The sequence below is a fragment of the Periplaneta americana genome, chromosome 5, assembly GCF_040183065.1.
Source record: "Periplaneta americana isolate PAMFEO1 chromosome 5, P.americana_PAMFEO1_priV1, whole genome shotgun sequence".
Lineage (NCBI taxonomy): Eukaryota > Metazoa > Arthropoda > Insecta > Blattodea > Blattidae > Periplaneta > Periplaneta americana.
In genome coordinates this window covers 60,107,914-60,129,102 of record NC_091121.1, presented here as the reverse complement: position 1 = coordinate 60,129,102, position 21,189 = coordinate 60,107,914, and the positions used below count along the sequence as shown (strand labels likewise).

Here is a 21,189-nt window from a genome sequence, read left to right as displayed (position 1 = left end):
GATGGGACACCTTACCCTACCTTAGCCTAGAAACTAGTGCGAGTGGTAAAATGTCTAAAGCCCATTTAAGAACATTTTCTCCAACGTTCTGTCTGAAAATATTGCAGCTAATCAAAAATATACACTGTTGTGTGAGTCATTGAGTACGCACAAGGACACAACCTTAATAAATGAATCATTCCAAGCCTAGGACATGGAATGTATGATCATTACACCTAAAAAACTAAATATATCCAGCCTCTGGATATCTATTTCCTTAGACAATACAAAATATAATGCTCGGAGGATAACAGATTGCATGAGGACTCTTGCTGAGAATCCAGAACTTACTTGGGAAATCGAGTGTTTATAATGAAAATGCACTCTGTTATTCATAATCAGTTGACTGCTCCAGTGTACCGCCCTATGCTTCAATATTCCTGGCAGTCAGCTAGTTACGTGAATCCTGAACAAGTCTCGGACTTCAAAAATGTAATTCAGGTAGCATTTGATTTTTGAGCACTGGAGTGTGGTTCAGAAGATTGTTCAGGTGTTGCTTCTGCGTGTTGTGCTTATTGCTCTGCTCCATGCTGTTTCAGGCATTTTATAGAGAATCCTCATGTACATTTTTAAAGAAGTGTATTGACCAATACCAACCAAACGGAGAGTTACACAAATGAATGCTTTTAGGGTCTTCATCACCATTGTGAGGTAAGTCTCTGTACAAATTTTTAACCAAAAATTCCTGTTCGAGCCGAAACCCTTCCCTTGTAAGTCTTTTTATGTAAACTGACGTTTTAAATCTGTTTCAACCATAAATTTTCCTGTCTACTTAATTTCTCCTCTTTTTACAACTTCATGGGTTTTTCATCGCATGAAACAATATTAACTGACCCAAAGTGTAAACTTTTGCCAGAAAACATAGAAAAGTTACTTGTAATGTATTGTAACCACTATTGAGCCCAGCCGAGATACGATTTTCTTTCTCTGCAGTATAAAGCCCCAAACAATTGATTTAGCTAGTTTATGTCTTCAGATAAGGAGTTGGAGATACTGAAAACAGCTTAATTATATAGGTTTATTGTATTTTAGTATCAATATATTAAATATACATAGAATTATTAATCCACAGAATTTTATTTCATAAATAGTGATGTAAAACTACTCCAAATAGTTTAGGAACGAAGATATTTTAGTAATAAAATATTTATTTCATATTTTCATGCTTTTCCAAAATAAATTTAATATTTTTGCAAAATTTTATTCATATTGTGTCGGTCTCTAATCATCATCATCCTGGTGTAAAATAGATTCATCTCCATAATGCAATACGGGTAACTTCTATGACGGCAAAACGATCTAAAGTTTCGGCATGTTACTCATACAAAGACACGCTTGGTCAATGACGAAAATCAAGAGGGGAAAATTATTTCGTTATATCACAGCCGAAAGAACTAAACAATAATTGGTTTACGTGCTGAAGCATTTTATTGCCGCTATCACGTTTTGAAAACACAAAATCTGTACATCTTGAATATGGATTTGCACATGGATATGAATAGCAACACGACAGCACGTTACTCTATTTACGGAGAAAATGTGCGAGCTGTACAGCGTTTCAGCTATATTAAATGCAGATTATTAGATCACACCTGGATTAAGTAATGTCTAGATCAGCACGCTATATTTAGTTACAGGGCTGGATGTGCGATGCGCGCGTCGTCCTCTCTGGGGGATCATTGCCATAAAGTCGCACAATAAAAACCAATAATTAACATCTACCTCTAGCGAGGTGGCGTCATCATTAGGGACCGAGGGGGTGGATATCCTTCCATCAACCCCGGAGCCCGGAGTCAAGTCCCGGATGGGCCGCGCCCGCCCACCTCTGATGCATGAGCAATGAGAACACGAGAATGCGTTTACAATTAGCGCGCCACCCTCACGCGTGTTCAGGCGACAGTGGAGACGGCCGGCACGGCGTGTTCAACAACACCCGAGGTCCGCGGTTCGGCAGTGGCTGACTGGTCGGGAACACTTTCACTGGTATGGCAACGTGCGTTCACTGTTTCAAAATCTCTGGAAATTTTAATTAGAACAAAAAATATAAATTTAGTGGTCCTAATTTCATATACGAGACTAATTTAAATATCACCATTATTATTATTATTATTATTATTATTATTATTATTAAAATCCATGTATTGTGGGTCCCTATCACCACGGCATGGCGCGACCTCAGGTTGCGGATAGAGGAGACGGCCTCCAGATATGGAAAGAAGCTGCGAATATATTGAATATGCAGTCGTGGACAGCCGATAAGGGGTGGTACTCCAGCTTGCAGGTTGGGCAAAGGGCTAACAACCCATCACCGTAAAAAGCAGCTTGTTACGAATCCCTACATTAAGAAAAGTAAATATGGGAAATGCGCGTTATTATTCGGTTGAGAAGCTTTTGTCTTCTAGTCTGCTGTCAAAAAATCTGAAAGAATTTATAAAACAGTTATATTACCGGCTGTTCTGTATGGTTGTGAAACTTGGACTCTCACTTTGAGAGAGGAACAGAGATTCAGGGTGTTTGAGAATAAGGTTCTTAAGAAAATATTTGGGGCTAAGAGGGATGAAGTTACAGGAGAATAGAGAAAGTTACACAACATAGAACTGCACGCATTGTATTCTTCACCTGACATAATTAGGAACATTAAATCCAGACGTTTGTGATGGGCAGGGCATGTAGAACGTATGGGCGAATCCAGAATGCATATCGAGTGTTAGTTGGGAGGCCGGAGGAAAAAAGACCTTTAGGGAGGCCGAGACGTAGATGGAAAGATAATATTAAAATGGATTTGAGGGAGGTGGGATATGATGATAGAGAATGGATTAATCTTGCTGAGGATAGGGACCAATGGCGGGCTTATGTGAGGGTGGCAATGAACCTCCGGGTTCCTTAAAAGCCAGTAAGTATTATTATTATTATTATTATTATTATTATTATTATTATTATTAAAATAGGAAAGATGGGAGAATGCTGCCCTCGGGCAGAACAGATGTAACTTATGGTGGCCAGGAGGAAAAAGGTCTTAAGTCAATTTTTTTTTGTGAAAATGAGATTTTTATATTATTCTGAAAGCGGAAACAATTCTCTACAATCTGGTAAAGCGGTTAAAGTCAAATAACACTCCTGACTGGATTTATAGAGCGTTACCAAATGTTCTAAGTACTTTTTGAATCGAGCACACACAAAATAAAGGATTTAAGAATATTTAATACTTTATTCCTTACAAACATCACATGTTTACTGTCCATGCTTCCCTATTAAAAAGGTCTAACTCGTATTTTAGCTATTTTATCACATTCTGATGCCCTTTCCTTTTAAAGCTTTAAGCACCAGGGTAAACAGTCCTATAATAATTGAAGAGTCCACTGCAAGAATGATGGATGTCATTTGGAATACATTTTGCAGGAGAAGCAATTGAAAGTTTGAAATGCTTAGCGCTCAAAGCTTAACTGTGATTTTCCGATCATTACTGGACAAATGACTATCAGTGTTAATGCCATATAACTCTGTATGTACATTCTATATGTCTTAAGCTATGCACTGACAGTCTTGGTTCATTTTCGACAAGAAAGTTACATCCATCATTCTTGCAGTGGACTCTTCAATTGTTTAAGACCCATTTTGCATTCCTAATAATTTACATTTCTCATTTATTTTGACATGAAAAAGTTTTATGTTTAAATAATCCCTTCTTCTCAGTTTGGGTTCTAGTCTTAAAAGGGCTTAAATGCGGCTATTTTTGGAAATAATCAAGATAATTGTTAAGTGAGCAACATTGCCTATTTTAGAAGAAATATGAACAAATAATATCCAGGAAAAACCTCTTAATTAAAAAAAACTCTATAATTGACACAAATTTCAATCTTTCTACTGCTCTCCTGAAAAGTATAAAATTTTTACTTAAGACCTTTTTCCTCCCAGCCACAGATGTATGTATGTATGTATGTATGTATGTATGTATGTATGTATGTATGTATGTATGTATGTATGTATGTATGTATGTATGTATGTATGTATGTATGTATGTATGTATGTATGTATGTGTATGTATGTATGCCTATGTATGAGTGTATGTATGTATGTATGTATGTATGTATGTATGTATGTATGTATGTATGTATGTATGTATGTATGTAATGTATGAATGTATGCATGTGTATGTATTTATTATTATTATTATTATTATTATTATTATTGCTATTATTAACAATAAGATAATTTAAATATGTATATAACCATTAAACACTGAGAAACTTCAAACAGCTATTATTGTTAACAAGAATTGATAGAAAAATATTTCCTTAGTTTATTCTTAAATTTGTTTGATGTCTGACATTACTCGGTAGGGAATTCCAAAGTCGAGGAACAGCCACAGTGAATGAAGATGAATATGACGATGTTCGGTGGGAGGGAATGAATAATACTGAGGAGTGTTGTGATCGTGTGTCTAGGTTATGGTGGGTGGATAAATTTTGAAAACGAGACGCAAGATAGGCAGGAATGGAGAAATGAAATTGTGAAAGAGGAGGGAAAGACAGTGAATTTTCCTACGATCTTCTAAACAGAGCCAGGACAACATTTCGAGGGATGGTGTTACGTGATCAGCCCGGCGAATATTGCAGACGAAACGGACGCACATATTATGAACACGTTGTAGTCTCTGCACCGAAGTAAGCAAAATATCACAGTAATCGAAGTGGAGCATCACGAGTGTTTGCACTAAAATCTTTTTCAGGGAAAAGGATAGAAAATTCTTCAATCATAGATATTTTATTAATTTTTTATGAATTATTAATCCTTCAATCGCCTAAACGAGTGGATTAGTGAGAATACTTTTTTTTCAGGTTTCTGCAACTTGAATGTTCCAATTTAAACTTGTATGCATATAAATACGAGGCGCGTCCATAAAGTAGCTTTCCCACTCGTCCCACAGCTAGCAAACCATATGTTGAGCGAAACGACTGCGTGTACGTGATAGGGTAATGTCCTGTCATGGCGCATGCGCTAGCGGAACTTCCAGAGTGATCTCAGTAGCTTCGTTGCATTGGTTGAAGATGGACGCTCCTATTCCAGCTCCTGCCGCGTGTGAAGTGCGATCAGTGATAAAGTTTTTGAATGCACAGGGCATAGCGCCGATTGAAACTGATCGTCAGCTATGCCAGGTCTATGAGCAAGCAGATGGTGCGTTGCTCCACAAGGTCATCTGTGATGATGGTTGGCCTCCCACTGCGCTCTTCGTCATGCACATTTTGGCGTCCTGCTGAAAATTGTCTACACCTGGCACAGCTGACAATCAATTTAAATCGACGCTATGCCCTGTGCATTCAAAAACATTATTACTGGTCGCACTTCACACGCGGCGGGAGCTGGAATAGGAGTGTCCATCTTCAACCAATGCAACGAAGCTACTGAAAGCACTCGGGAAGTTCCGCTAGCGCATGCGCAATGCCAGGACATTACTCTATCACGTACACGCAGTCGCTTCGCGCAACATATGGTTTGCTAGCTGTGGGGCGAGTGGGAAAGCTATTTTATGGACGCGCCTCGTATTTAGGTTCTTTACTGATTCACTGAACGGAATTTCGGTGCCGTATATTTTAAACGGAGACAAATTTGGTATGTCAATAGTGCTTAACAAACGTGAATGACCCAAAATTATTGACTATGATTTTTCTGGGTTTAGTGTAAGTCGGAATTTCCGTGTTCATGTCCACATTGATTCGATTGCATCATTTATTTTGATACGTACATCCCACGTAAATGAAAATGAAATAATTTTCGAATTATATAAAATTAGTAGCATATCAAACTCCTGTTTCTGCCACAAAAACTAACAAAATAGCAGTAAATTTCTGTAACTGAAACAACCAAATTTTTTACAATTAATAGCCTACTATAATACACAAATGTATTCACAAAATGATTAGCAAACATAAAAATGGAGCAAAAATCTAAGGTGGATTTAATACTCTTAAGAGCAAGCAGCGAGAGTTTAATTGAGCCGGAACTTAAATCCGGAACTTTTTTTAGCCATATCATGAAACAAAGGGCGATCTATTCCCACTGGTATTTACTGTTGGGATTTGCGATGGGAGATTTCCGAAACCTTTTAATTTACAATTTAATATCTCAAAGGTAATCTAAATGAGGGCGTGAATGATAATGCGTTAAACCACAATGCGAAGCTGAAGAACAAATTAATAGAAAATGCACCTTCAGAACGAATCTTTGAAACTAACTTCTATCTTTTAATGTGGAGATGTATATTATAAGATAAAACTCCCAACATAAAACTCATTTAATATGTCTACAATCCCTTTCTCAACTACACAGAAATAGCCTAAATGTCAATAAAAATAACTGAATTACTTCAAATCAAAATGAGTAAGAATTTACCATTTACAGGAGCTGGGTGTATAAACGAGGGCATTCGAAAAGTAATGGCAAGTGAGTTACTGTTTCACACTAAATTTAGCTAGATTACTTTTGACATCACATACTTAAAAATATAGGTTCGTGCCATGTCAACAATACGTTGCCAAGTTCTTTGAAGACGGCAGACTCCATCTGTGGCAGCATTTCTGGATATCTTTCTAACTGATCAATCTAAAGCTCTTCGAATGTCAACTCTTGATTGAAAGCTAATGCCTCTTGCAATAGTTCAGTATGGTAGGACTTCTCTCCCACAGGGTTCTTGTAATGCCCTGAGTTGCATGTTTTTCTCTTGCAACTTGGATTTTTATGAAGCATCTTTGTTCGTATCTTTAGGGCTGTATTGTTTACTGCAAATCAGAAACAGTCACTGTATTTACAAAATATGCCTATTTCGAGACTTTCAATATTGAAAATTTATGAAACAATCGCTGCTCTATTAAGTAGTACAAGATTTCAATGGTCACCGATAGGAGCACTGATTTACAGCATTGTTGCCATTACTTATCGAATACACTAGTAATTGGAAAGAGAAATATGGCGATAGATAAACATAAAACAGATAATCATATTCAAATATCAATCGGTAGTACTGCCAAATGAAAAACGAGATGACAAAGTGGCCAAAGTGGAATTTGGGATACAGCAACACGATTTGCATAACGTGTACGTGCGCACTCCGTAAGTTCTAAAGAAAACTATTTACATCTTTAGAAAAATTTTGGTTTTCCGACTGTGTGTTGATACTTAATATATTCTACATTTCGAAAATAACTGCATCTTCCATCATCAGGTCAGCACTGTCCAGACCCTGAAGGATTGCCTATTCTGTTGGATTCATTATGACAGAATAGATGATTGGAAGTACTCCCATGATTATGACATCTGCAAGTAGGTCCTATTTCCAGAAATACTGTCCGAATCCACAGCTGAAAACCCAAAATTCACACTCCAAGATTTACGTTAAAAAATCATATTTATACAGAGGGCCCAAAAATATATATTACACACTTTCATAGAAACTATATACGGACTCTAAATCTGAACTGAATTACTGCGAGAATGATATAGTAATATGTAGTGTGAAGTTCTATCAAAAGTTAGTGCTGGTCGTATGAAAGCCAGAGCCAATAATGCGACTGGCAGGGCAGTCAAACAAAATGGTTGCACAGCTGTCATCCGAGCAACGCAAGCTCATGTTGAAGTTGAATTTTCTATTTGAAAATGTGTGCGAAGTGAAACGATAACGGCATTCTGAATTTGCAACAGAACTTTCAACACGTTTGATAATTGGACGCATAAGTGATAAATTCGAGATTCATAGTGCAGTGTGTAATGTGCAAAATAAATGATCCGGAAGGTCTGGAACAGCAAGTTGACCGTGCTTTTCGAACAGTTCACAAGTTCACCACAGAAGAACATTAATAGTACATTATGCAACGAACCTATAATGATAGTAATTAAGAAGCGAGTATGGATGTTTATGAAACGAGCGCAAGCGAGTTTCATAATTTTCATATGAACTTCTTAATTACCATTATAGGCGAGTTTCATACGACTTTTTATGCTCGATCATATTTCTAACTTGAAATTAATTCAGATGTATACATTTTATTTGTATCTGACAAGATCGGAAGTGACCTTGTTCTAGGTCGTGAATTGTGAGATGTGCGCAGATGCGAAAGTATTGATTTTTTCCGAGGAACAATAATGTCATTGACCTTGTGTAATCCCGTTAAACTTGGTATAACCTTGATTATTGAATTCAACATTGAAAAACGAGATGACAAATTGAATTTATTTGAATATTATTTACAATTAACGCTAATTATTATAGTAACAGAACATAACCTTCTGCGACAGTATTTGATTTCCAGCCTCCGTGACTTTTCGCTAATTCTCTTTCGATTGCATATCCGAGAATAATCGATACTTGCGGTTTTGTAACGGTACAAAGCTGACTTATCATTGGCTGAACACCTGTAAGCTGAGTTGTCATTGGCTGAAAACACCTGTACTTTAACGACATGCATTAAAGGACAGCTAACAGGTGTATAATTACTACATTTCGGCATGGTCGAGCGTAAACCTTTTTTCGCATGAGACAGGAGTTGATAAAGTATATATCGCGTTCTTAAGAATGCAAAATGGAAAATCTACATCCCAAAATTGTTACATACCGTGAATGAAGACGACCTTGATCGAAGCATGCAGTGTTCTGGGAGGTTTCGGCACAAGTTGCAAGAAGAGGTTGAGTTTATGAGCAAAACGATTTGATCTGCCAAAACAATTAAATCGATTGTTATTGAAAGGTCACATATCCAATTTTTTAACAAATTGAGTCATGACCACCATTATATTCTTCTTAGTGTAGCACACTGTTTGCTGAAGAAAAGACACAAGTATGTGCACTCTACCGAATGTTACAGTGTAAAGAAGTTTCCGTTTAGTATTGAAAAGGCACGTGTTCAGGACATGTGACCTATCAGTAACAAACTCTCTTCTTTTCCATCATTCTTTGCATGATGTACAATATAAAATCTCACGATTCCATTCTTTGTTTACAACAGTTACAAAATGGCGAGTAGGTGAATCATTAGGAAAAGAAGTGCCTAAAGATCAGAAAATATAATTTTAAATTTCACAGTATTCAGTGATGGTTTTTGATGCTAAGTTCCAGATAGGCATATGAATATATTTACGGAGTAATGACACATACATTCAAGTTACTGCACAGATAATGTGATGTATCCTAATGACTTGAAACTACTTTAAAGTAAATCATATTATGGAAAAGTTCCAATAAATAAGAAGAAAGTTGAAGATGTCAGTCAAGTTATGCAGTATGTACTTCCTGAATATCTTCAATTTTATGAATAAATTCCCCAGTAGCCGATAGAAGAAAAAAACAATGAAGATGACTGAAAACTTCAGAGGCAGTCTTTAATGAAGAAACTTAAAAGCTTTCAGAAATAAAATATATTGCCATAGCAAAATAATGTTCTTAATGGTTATATTCTTAAATATTTGTTAGTCAATAATAGTTCAAACACATTTAGGAACATAAAAATTCATTTTATTACGTTTTACTTATTGTTTATTATTGAAAGGACAAAAGTCCATCATAAATATTATTTTTTACAGTTAAGTTTTAAAGATGTTACCATTAATTTATGCATGTAAATGTAAGTTAACACCTTTGTCGTCGAATGAAAAATATCTGATTACACTACAAAGTGCCGTTAGCAAAATAAACAGTTTTTGCTTCTCCTGTAAAATTGACAAAAGTGGACATATGACCTTTCAAAAATAATAGGTTCAACTTAAGCTGAATGGTACAGTGAATCGCCATAATTTGTGTATTGGACTCCAGAAAATCCACACATTTATGTGGACAAGGCGGTCAATTTGCTGGGATTTAATCTCTGGTACGTACTATGATCAAGAGGTTAACTGGACTATTCTCTTTTGGGGGAAGAGTTACTGGCCTTATGTACGTGCCAATCTTACATTCTATAGATATAAGCGACTTCATTTTCAACAAAATGGTGCACCGTCACAAAACCACCGAGACATGAGAACCTACCTCGATAAGACAGTGCCAGGTCAATGGATAGGAAGAAGAGTGCTGTTGAGTACCATCCACGCACACAAAATTTAACTCCTCTCGACTTTCACTTCAAGAATCTGGTGTAACTCATTACAAAACCATATACATTGGGGGAGAAATGTGAAGAGATTGAAATGGCACGTGTAACTATTACAGTGGACATAGGCCTATTGGTTAACGTGGCTCATGAAGTAGTTTGCAGAACCCATAAGTGTCTGGATGTTAATGGGGAGCACTTCGAATATATACCTACTTGTTAACTTGTCTCACAACCATCCCGGACAGCTCTGTATCTCAGCTAAAAACACGAAAGTCTTCAGAGCTATACCAGTTGGAAGTGGTTACAGAAGTTATATGACACTATCAATATCATCATACAACAAGAAGGTCGTGATCAGACAATATGCAAGTTGTTAGTGCAGTTTGTTTCCTTGAATGCAAGAAAAGCTATTTCTAATTGACATTAGGACTAGATCTTTTTATGTTTCTTCTTTACACTGTTAGTTTTATGTTCTTCATATGTATTCTTTAAATGTTCCGTCAATAACAATTTGATTGGGAGGATGATAACTAAATATTTTTGTACTGGTATTTGTGTTTCCATGTGCGCTAGATAATCGGTAGATTCATTACCATACATTCCAAAATTTGAAGACATTCCAATGACGAGAGATCCGCTTTCTCTGATTTTTAAATTCCATTTTGAGGCCTGGATGCCAGCTATGCTGGAGTTCAGATAGACTAGAATGTTCTATTTTCGCTGGCAGAGTTAAGGCCATAAGGCATTCTCTTCCACTCAACCAGCTTTAATCAATACAATAGTAACATACATATTTAAAATACGAATATTTACAATACACTTAAAAGATTTTCCGGCAATATTCTTCAGTTAAGTTTTAATTCCTAGTACGTGTTTATTTAAATTGAGATAAAACCTATAAGAAAAAATATTAACTTAATTTACGAGCTAATAAGTAATATAATTCAATTCAGTCTATATCCAACATATAAAGAACTATAATTAAGTTCAGGTAGCTAGTTGGTTAAAATGATGAGAAATAAATATAATAGAAGTTTACTAGAATTATGTTATAGGGAGCAAAATATAAACTTAAAATGAGAATATTAATGTAATGAGATTTTGCCGGTACAGGTTTTGTATTCTATTTAGAGAAATTAATGGTAATAATAAGAATGGACAGATTTTAGTTTCAATATAAGTAACAAATATTAATCAGTAATTAATCTGTTAAGCAATAATTCACGTAATTGTGACCTAATTGAAGTTATTGTCCAACAACCCCTTACATCACTCGGAAGCGAATTCCAATTTCTAGCAACTGAAATTGTATAGGATGAAGAATATAAAGATGTCTTGTGGCAAGGTATAATGAGTAAATTTGATGAGACCTGGTACTTAGCTGATGATGTGCGGATAAATTTTGAAAACGAGAAGCCAAATAGATTGGGGTAGCGGTGCGCAGAATTTGAAATAAGAGAATGCATGGCTCGTCGATCGCTTAGTAGCCTTAACCAAGACAGAATTTTGAAAGACGGGGAAACATGATCATACTTACGAATATTGCAAATGTAACGAATATGGATACAAAGAATCAATTAACTGTAAAGCTTGTTGTGAATATCACAGAAGTTGTTCATTCGGAGAAATGGTAGCTTAAAAGTACACATATTGCAATAAGTTCTCCTTTTTCTACAGTGTAACGAATACTAAACGATATTTTATATTTCCTATTTTAAGAATTCCATTTCACTACAGATGGGTTTAAAATTTAATGCAAAACTATAAAAATAGCAACAATAGATACAAATTACGAAGTTACGAGTGATATTATATAATGCACAAGGCAAATTGTACACTCGTTGGAATCACAGGTCTATTGCATTCTCTGTGAGACTGGATTCCTTGCTGTAAAAAAGTAAAAATAACAATAATGTTAAACCTTGGAGATATTAGAACCCCCAGAACTTGTAAATCTCATATGATTTCAATTTTTGTTATTTCCCAGAAGAGAAAATAGAGTCCAACACATGTGCGAACATAACACACAACAAAATTTCCAGACATTATATTAATTGAAATTTTTACTCTCCGGGCTGCACAGGATACTACACGGGCAATGGGATGCGTTGAAATCCGGGGGGTTACACCGCTTTCCGCATCAGCATAGCCTATGTGACAACGCGGAGCCGAGGGACATGTAGAGCAGTAAATTGGAACCTCACATGTTCAACAATAAGGACCGATAAAAAAACTTGGAACTTGATACAAAGCAGGATGTTTGGCTGCTAATATATTTAATAATGTAGCTATATATATTATTCAAGATTAAGTATTCCGCTAACGTTTCACAGAAGTCGTAACTCAAATCACATGTCTACGTCAATCTTCAATTTCGGCGACGGCCAAATTGAGTACCACTGTGCCAAATATCCACAACTTAGTATGCGGAAGTTTCTAATAATCTATATATATATATAATATGAACTGGCAATGGAAATTACGGGAAAACGACTGAACGGATTTTAATGAGTGAACCCCTCATTTTCATGCCTGGCATCCAAAGTTTTTCAGAAAAATAGTAGTTTTCAGTGAAATGTCAATTTTCCTACATAATTTTCCTATTTTCCAAAATCCATCTGTTGTCAGTTTTGAGAACTAATTTTATTCAATCACGGCCGACTTGATTGAATTTCAGAACAAAACACACACTACAATGAACAACAGGCTATTACACGAAGGCCATGGCCTGCAGGATTGCCGACATATTTAGAGCTCAATTCAATTTGTTATTAAAAACTGATTCTGCAGTGTATAATTTTCTGAGTACAGCTGTGTATTTGATATTCAAATCTACGAAACTTGAGGTGGTTTGATGACATTATTACCATTAGAAATTAAATATTATTATAGTTAATATCATGATGCATTTATCTTTAATTAATTGTAAATACATAATATTGATAACATGAAAGTGAAACTTTTTGAGGTTATGTAAGTAAATGTAGAGAATATCTTAATTTAGATCTTCATTTCTATAATTTACTGAGTGGCTGCTATATATAACTACAAAACTTAAGTAAGATAATAATATTGTTATTAAAAATCAAATATTTTTATACTTATTAACTCAGTGGGATTGGGTCTTTTTCATATACACTGTGTCCGGGACAAAATTTACCAATAAGAAAGTTTAATAACTCGCGTAATAATGGAGATAGGAAAATGAAATTTGCGGCAAATGAAAGAGGGACATTTTAAGTTTTATGTGTGATGTTGGCAACATTTGGTCATTGTTGATGACATAGCTGTAATTAAAATGGCGTTCACAGTGCAATAAAAAGTTCAATGCTGCTATTGGCTTGCCGAATTCAAGTATCCGAAGATAGTGGAGAGAAGATTTAGACAACAGTGGCCTGAGAAGCAACCACCAGATAGGTACACAATAACAACTTGGCATAGAAAGCTTCTTGAGACCGGTTCTCTTGTAGAGAAAACACCACGCGGGAAAAAAGTGACAGAAGCGCAAGTCGACAGAATTCAGCAAGCTTTCCAACGGAGCCCGTGTAAGTCTGTTCGCCGTGCCAGCAGGGAACTTGCAATTCCAAAGTCAACTATCCGCGATGTTCTGCACAAGAGGTTACGTCTGCATGCATACAAGATTCAATTGGTTCAAAAGTTGAAACCAAACGACTTGCCTGCATGATATGATTTCTCTAGTGACATGCTGTTGAAAATTTATATTGAAAATGGATATCAGCAGAGGGTCGTGTTTAGTGATGAGTCCACCTTCCACGTCTGTGGGATCGTCAACAGGCATAATTGTCACATCTAGGGATCAGAAAAACCGCATGTAGTGAGGGAATTGGAAAGAGACAGCCCTAAGATTAATGTTTGGTGCGGACTTACACATGAAACTGTGATTGGACGGTTCTTTTTTGTGGAAAACACTATCAATGGAAATGTGTATCTTGATATGCTGCAAAATTACGCCATTCCTCAAATTCCACAGGGATATGTTTTCCAACAAGACGGAGCTCCGCCTCATTATGCATTACATGTTACAGATCACTTGAATGAATGCTTTCCTCAGCGATGGATTGGTCGAGGTGGACCTACAGCATGGCCTCCCAGATCCCCAGACCTAACCCCACTGGACTTCTTTTTTTGGGGATACATAAAAGACATTGTGTACAAGACTGTAGTGGCAGATTTGGAGGATCTGCGTCGGAGAATTGTCGCTGCTTGTGCAACTGTCACTCCAGAGATGTTACGAAACACATGGCAAGAACTTGAATATCGCCTGGACATCTGTCGTCCTACAAGAGGTGCACACATAGAAGTTTATTAGTGGTCATTCGAAACTTTGGAAGTCCCTTTGTCAATTCCCGCAAACAGCATTTTCATCCATCAATTATTTGGTGAGTTATTAAACTTTCTTATTGGTAAATTTTGTCCCGAACACCCTGTACTTAATGGCGGTGTAGTGTAGATATTGATATGTGTCATTGTCTTCAGTATTGGCTCGAGAGAGCGCAAAAATTACAGTTCCTAAGGAAAGATCAAAAGGTATTACTTACTGATTAAATAAGAGGCTTAGAACATTTTGTAGTCTCCAGATCATTTCAGCAAGATTTCTTAGTAGGATAAAATGATTTTACGCTCTACATTTCAAGTTCTACATGCAGCAGCTATACGAAAATGCTATTGTCCTGACATTGATACTTGCGTTTTCGCGTTGAAACTCAAAAACTGAAGTTGGATAGGTTCAAGAAAAAGTATTTGGCCTAAAAAAATCCATTCAGAGGGAGTATGTTTCATCACTATGGAAGCAAATAACTATCAAAAAGACAAGTATTCTTCATTGAAAATAAATCTGAAAAATTTTTATTTCAACGTCTAACGAACTTAGTTTGCAGCAGTATTTGCTGCACAAGCCACTAGTTATATATAAAGAAGAATTGATAATACTGCTGTTCAAACAAACGAATGCATAACAAAGAGTAAATTGAAACCTGACATGTCCAACAATAAAGACCGATAAAAAAAACTTGGAACTTGATACAAAGCAGGATGTTTGGCTGTTAATATATTCAATAATGTAGCTATATATATTATTCAAGATTAAGTATTCCGCTAACGTTTTACAGAATTCGTGACTCAAATCACATGTCTACGTCAATCTTCAATTTCGGCGAGGGCCAAATTGAGTACCACTGTGCCAGATATCCATAACTTAGTATGCGGAAGTTTCTAATAACACTGGTCAACAGTGATTTTGTTAAATGTAAAATTTCTGCTGTGTCTTATGTAATTTCATCTGCTGATTCTAAAAATTAAGTCAGAATTTTTCTACCACCCATCATTTTTTGTAATTAAAAAAAAAAGGATTTATTTTTATTGCTGTATACAGAGTTGGAAAGAAAATATTTCAAACATTCCATTCTACTGCTTTAAAAATTGACTTATAGCTTTAGATCATTGTTGCCTGTGAAGTCGGAATTCATAAAAATAAATTTTAAACCTAATAAGACTAAGGCCCGGTTTCTTCAACCTTTGTTAAAATGCACCTAACATAGCGTTAATTAACTGTAAGTTAAAAGTATGAATTGCTATTAAAAATATTATGTTTCTTCAACTTTACATTTCACATTTTAACATTCTGTTTGTTAACTCTCTGTTAGGACCAGAGATTCTAGAGTTTAACCATAATCTATAACCAAGTATAGGCTCACTTCTGTTTTCTGAACTCTGACAATTGCGATTCTCGCTTGTTTCCGTTGTTTGATTCAGAGAGGATAGAAGTCTTTCAATTCTCTTAGGTTTTATTTCTGCTTCTTTCCATCATCTATATTACAATAGCATGGAGCAGCATATTGCTGTATTGGTATTGCTGTTGTGAAATGGAAAACACTGGAACAAAATGAAATCATGGGACTAATTTCTCTTCGTTCGAAAGAAACCTTCTGCTGCAAATTATTTCGCAGTATAAACCAATTAGTAAGAATAAACAAACAAACGGATCTACACTGAAACCGAAAAGTGAGGCTTGGCAGAAAATAGCATATACCTTTGTATGAACTTCTGTTCTGTCATATCACAGAAATAATCCCCTTTGTTTATGTATTCATGGATATCATTTTCTAAATAATCCAGATATATAAGTTCAGCATCTAACGCACCAGCCATATTGGATACTTCTATGCTAACAGAAAGTTAAATGATTTAACTGCATGAAATTGGGCAGTTAAATTAACATAGGTTTTAACAGCCTGTTAGTACTAACAGTAGTTGAAGAAATGCTTCACTGTTAAGTTTACAGTTAAAATGGAATAACACACTGTTATAATTTAACAAAGGTTGAAGAAACCGAGCCTATGAGAGTTGGTATTAATTCTCAGTTAAGTTTGGACTTACAATCATGAAACAAGTTTCATAAGCTGTGTTTTCTTTGTCCTAATTTTAAGTGTGGTAAAAGAATCTTATAAAGTGAAATATACCTCGAAATATTGTGTAAATTATATAAACAATTTTTGTCACGTTTTGTGGTTAGTTTGAAAGCACACAGGCGAATTTTACTACACTAGTTAGGAGAGTTTACGAGTGTTATTTTGATTGCAAAATAGATGAGGATAGGAACTGGGCTCCTGAAATCTGTTGTGCTCTATGTAATTCTATTAACTGGCTGGTTAAAAGGAGGATCCCGTCATACTCCTTTTCCAGTTCTAATGATATGCTGGGAACTTAAGAATCATTCAAAAGACTGTTATTTTCCAGGAATGACAGATCAGGAGATTATAGAGAACTTGTCAGCGAGCTGATTCAGAACTATAACGTGATGGGGTATAATATGTCTCTCAAAATAACATCTTGGATTCTCATCTAATTTTTTTTCCTAAAAAACTTAGGATAGTGAACGACGAACGTGGGAAGCATTTTTATCAGGATTTTTCTGAAATGGAAAGGCGATACCAGAAAAAATGGAGACCAAATATTCTGGCAGATTACTGCTGGACACTCAAAAGAGATGTTTCTCAAGCCAAGTGTAGCCTAAAATCTATTTCACACACATTTTAGGTAAGGAAATATGATTTTAGGTAAAATGTTACAAGGTATCAATACTAGAAAAGTTTGAACTGTATTTAATATAATTATTCAAAAACCCTGGGTGATAGAAAATTTTTGAAAACATATTGGAAATCAGCACGAAAAATACTTAAAGAATCACCCATTATTTACCTTTTAGCAAAATATATGTTTAACTTTGTTGACCAGTGTAATTATATATAAAGAAGAATTGATAATACTGCTGTTCAAACAAACGAATGCATAACAAAGAGAAAAATAAAAAAAGAATAAATATACAGGGTGTTAAGAAAAAAAGTATCCAATATTTTAGGAGGTGCTAGTATGCATCAAAACAAGAAAAAAAGACTAATAAACATGGGTCCTACAACACATACTTTTGAGATCTGAACACTTGTTCACAGAATGACGTTCATTCACTCACCGGACTCCAAGCTGTTATCGGCCTCACCCGGTACGACGGTCGCAGCGCCGCCGGCGACTGAGGAGGTGGCGGGGGGCGGGCTGAGGAGGCGCGAGGACGTGGCTGTGTCGGCACCTCCATTGCTGGCCCCGCTGTTCAGGAACGCCTCCGAGATATCTGTAACCCATCAACATTCAACATGAAGCTTTTGTAACATATGTGACACTTTTCTAGGGCTCCAAATGGAATCTCTTCTCAATGGTCATTCACGTTCCAAATGCCACTGGCGATCTATGGAAACAAACTACTGTCCGTTACTCAGGAGAAGACGAGCGGGAAGAATGTGACCTTCTTGACTATCGCCGTTGATTATTATAAACATCGCTCAGATAAGCATCCCAGTAGCCAGGTTATTACTCGTGCAGGAAACATGAGTAACAATGCGTATGGAAATTAAAGCTAAGTTGAACAGAAGGAGATCTAATGTTTCCGCTTACTGCAGTACAAATATTGCGCGTGTTGTACATTATCTGTTCACATCCCTTCCTCCTCAGTCCGCTCTCGTCTTCTCTTGAGTCACCGACAGTAGATAGATAGATGGATTTATTGAGTAATATTATAGCTACATACAGATGTTATATTATCATAATTTTCTCTCAAATCCAATGCACGGGTCTTCTGACAGTACGTGCTTTGTACCTAAAACAAGTCCTACTTTATAGGTTTCACCCCCCTCATCTATAGTTAGATCCAACCACTCTCCAAAAGAACACACAGATTAAAATAAAAAGACACCAACAAAAACACATTATATAATATATCCCAACCTAAACAGGCATAAAAGTATATAATTGAGTATCCCATCATCAGTTCTCAACACAAACGTCAACAGCTGAAGTTCTAATCTGTCTCGCCTTCAAGAGGAACAATCCAGTAATATTATACATACAGATGTTATATTATCATAATTTTCTCTAAAATCCAATGCAACGGGTGTTCTGACCGTACGTGCTTTGTATCTAAAACAAGTCCTACTTTGTAGGTTTCACCCCCCTCATCTATAGTTAGATCCAACCACTCTCCATAAGAACACACAGATTAAAATAAAAAGGCACCAACAAAAACACATACTATATCCTAACCTAAACAGGCATAGAAGTATATAATTAAGTATCCCTTCGTCAGTTCGCATCACAAACTTCAACAGCTGAAGTTCTAATCTGTCTCGCCTTCAAGAGGAACAATCCAGTCTTTTGTTCGCATTCTCTATTCCCCATGAGGTCAAGACATGCAAGCGAACTCCTATTCCGACTTAGCATCGAAGGTGGTAGATATTTTTTTCCGGATATATTCCAATTCGACACACTGTAATAAAATATGTGACCAGGAGTCCTTTTCTCCGCACTGATACAATATAATAAGCTGAAGTTTGTGTATGCTGACAGTCAAATTGGTCTACAGAACTGGTTTCATAGGTGAATGACGAACAGTCAAGTACCTGTCATTAGTTAAAAAACAGTGATTGTGAAAAATGCGTCACAGACGAGGTTGAGCTGATTTGAAGCAGATGCTAACAACTAAGTTGGACATGCATGATTTTGCGTAGAGACAAGTAACCATACTATACATTAGTACGTGTAGTATTCGCGTTTAATTAACACCCAGCCGGTGTCAAACACGACGCTTTCTTCTGAAAAGGTACGCTAAAAGTTTGTTTATTGATTAGGTCTTCTCAGCTGCCCCTGCACTCACAAGGTGCGATAACACGTTTAACAATGATACGTTAGCATTTTTAATTGACGCGCCAATATCAGCTCCGCGTGGAGTACATAACAACACTGTCATATCTCGAGTTAATAGAGTGACTGTTTTGGCCGGGACTCCGCAGTTAAGTGCACAGTAATCTGTACAGAAATATGCACTACTAGCTATGAGAATATTAAAGTCACTCAGTTGAGTGCGCCCCTTGTATAATGGCAGTTGACTTGGACATAAAACGTCAATGTATATATATATATATATATATATATATATAATTTTAATGTACCGAAGTACATATGATATTTCCATGCAGATATTCTGCGTCATCATACGATGAAAGAGTAGTGGAACAGAGAAAAATTCTCTCCGGCACCGAGATTTGAACCCGGGTTTTCAGCTCTACGTGCTGATGCTTTATCCACTAAGCCACACAGGATACCCATCCCGGTGTCGGACAGAATCGTCTCAGTTTAAGTTCCAACTCTTGGGTTCCCTCTAGTGGCCGCCCTCTGCACTACGTCATAGATGTCTATGAACGTAGGACTGAAGTCCACATATGTGCTGAGGTGCACTCGTTATGAGTGACTAGTTGGCCGGGATCCGACGGAATAAGGGCCGTCTTAAATCACGAAGTGATTTACGCATATCATATATATCATTTTAATGTACCGAAGTACATAAATGATATTTCCATGCAGATATTCTGCGTCATCGTACGATGATTTAAGACGGCCCTTATTCCGTCGGATCCCGGCCAACTAGTCACTCATAACGAGTGCACCTCAGCACATATGTGGACTTCAGTCCTACATTCATAGACATCTATGACGTAGTGCAGAGGGCGGCCACTAGAGGGAACCCAAGAGTTGGAACTTAAACTGAGACGATTCTGTCCGACACCGGGATGGATATCTTGTGTGGCTTAGTGGATAAAGCATCAGCACGTAGAGCTGAAAACCCTGGTTCAAATCCCGGTGCCGGAGAGAATTTTTCTCTGTTCCACTACTCTTTCATCGTCAACGCATACGCCTAACTTGGAGTCAGGCCACAAAGGGAAACACTGAAGGAGGAGATTTCGATCTGGTGCTGTGGATTGAATTCGGCGTAGCTCAGTGGTCAGAGCGCTTGGTACGTAGAACCAAGGACTCGGATTCGATCCCCGGCGCCGGAGCGAATTTTTCTCCTCAAATATTAATTGTCAATATTACAGATATTATTCTGTAAGACAAATTAATACAATCTTTAATATTAATAGACGACGACAAAAATGGTTACTAATTTAAATTTAAATTTTCATTAAAGGTCATTTTATAGCCTAATATTTATTCATTGCAGATGGTGGCGGTAGAAATTTATGTATTGGTGTCGGTATAGAAATCACTGTAACTACTGTAGAGTTGATCCTTACAACGAAAATGTGATAACACCGCTTGACATTACAAAAACTGATGTGTGCAAAAATATACGTATATCCAACACAAAGCCTGCCGCTAGGGTATTAATTCAACGATTTTACATGTTGATGATGATATTATATGAAACTGTGTTGTGTACATGTACTCGCTATAAATTCTAGGCCAATTGGTATTTTACTATACAAAGAAAGGACACAATTCACAGTCTTCATCTCTCAACTTCTCGCTAACCAAATTGAGAACGACAAAAAAGTGTTTTCCTCGCCTGAAAACGACAATTCTGTGATTATTCTCAAAATACATCTACAAAAACATCAAATCTATGAAAGAGAACGATGAAACTTAATTTTTATATATTATCAACAGGTTATTATTTTTTCCCGTATAAATTCGTTGCATCTCCTGTTCCTTTCATATCAGCTTACAATTC

General features: G+C 36.4%; 1 protein-coding gene across 1 annotated transcript in view; it reads right to left on the bottom strand.

Annotated features, from left to right (window-relative positions):
• Positions 1–21,189, bottom strand: part of L (zinc finger protein Lobe) — a 1,127,861-nt gene that overhangs the window by 646,522 nt on the left and 460,150 nt on the right. Inside the window, exon 4 of the mRNA XM_069825789.1 lies at positions 17,605–17,760. Within this exon, the coding sequence (XP_069681890.1) occupies positions 17,605–17,760 (156 nt within the window). The remainder of the gene's footprint in view (positions 1–17,604; positions 17,761–21,189) is intronic.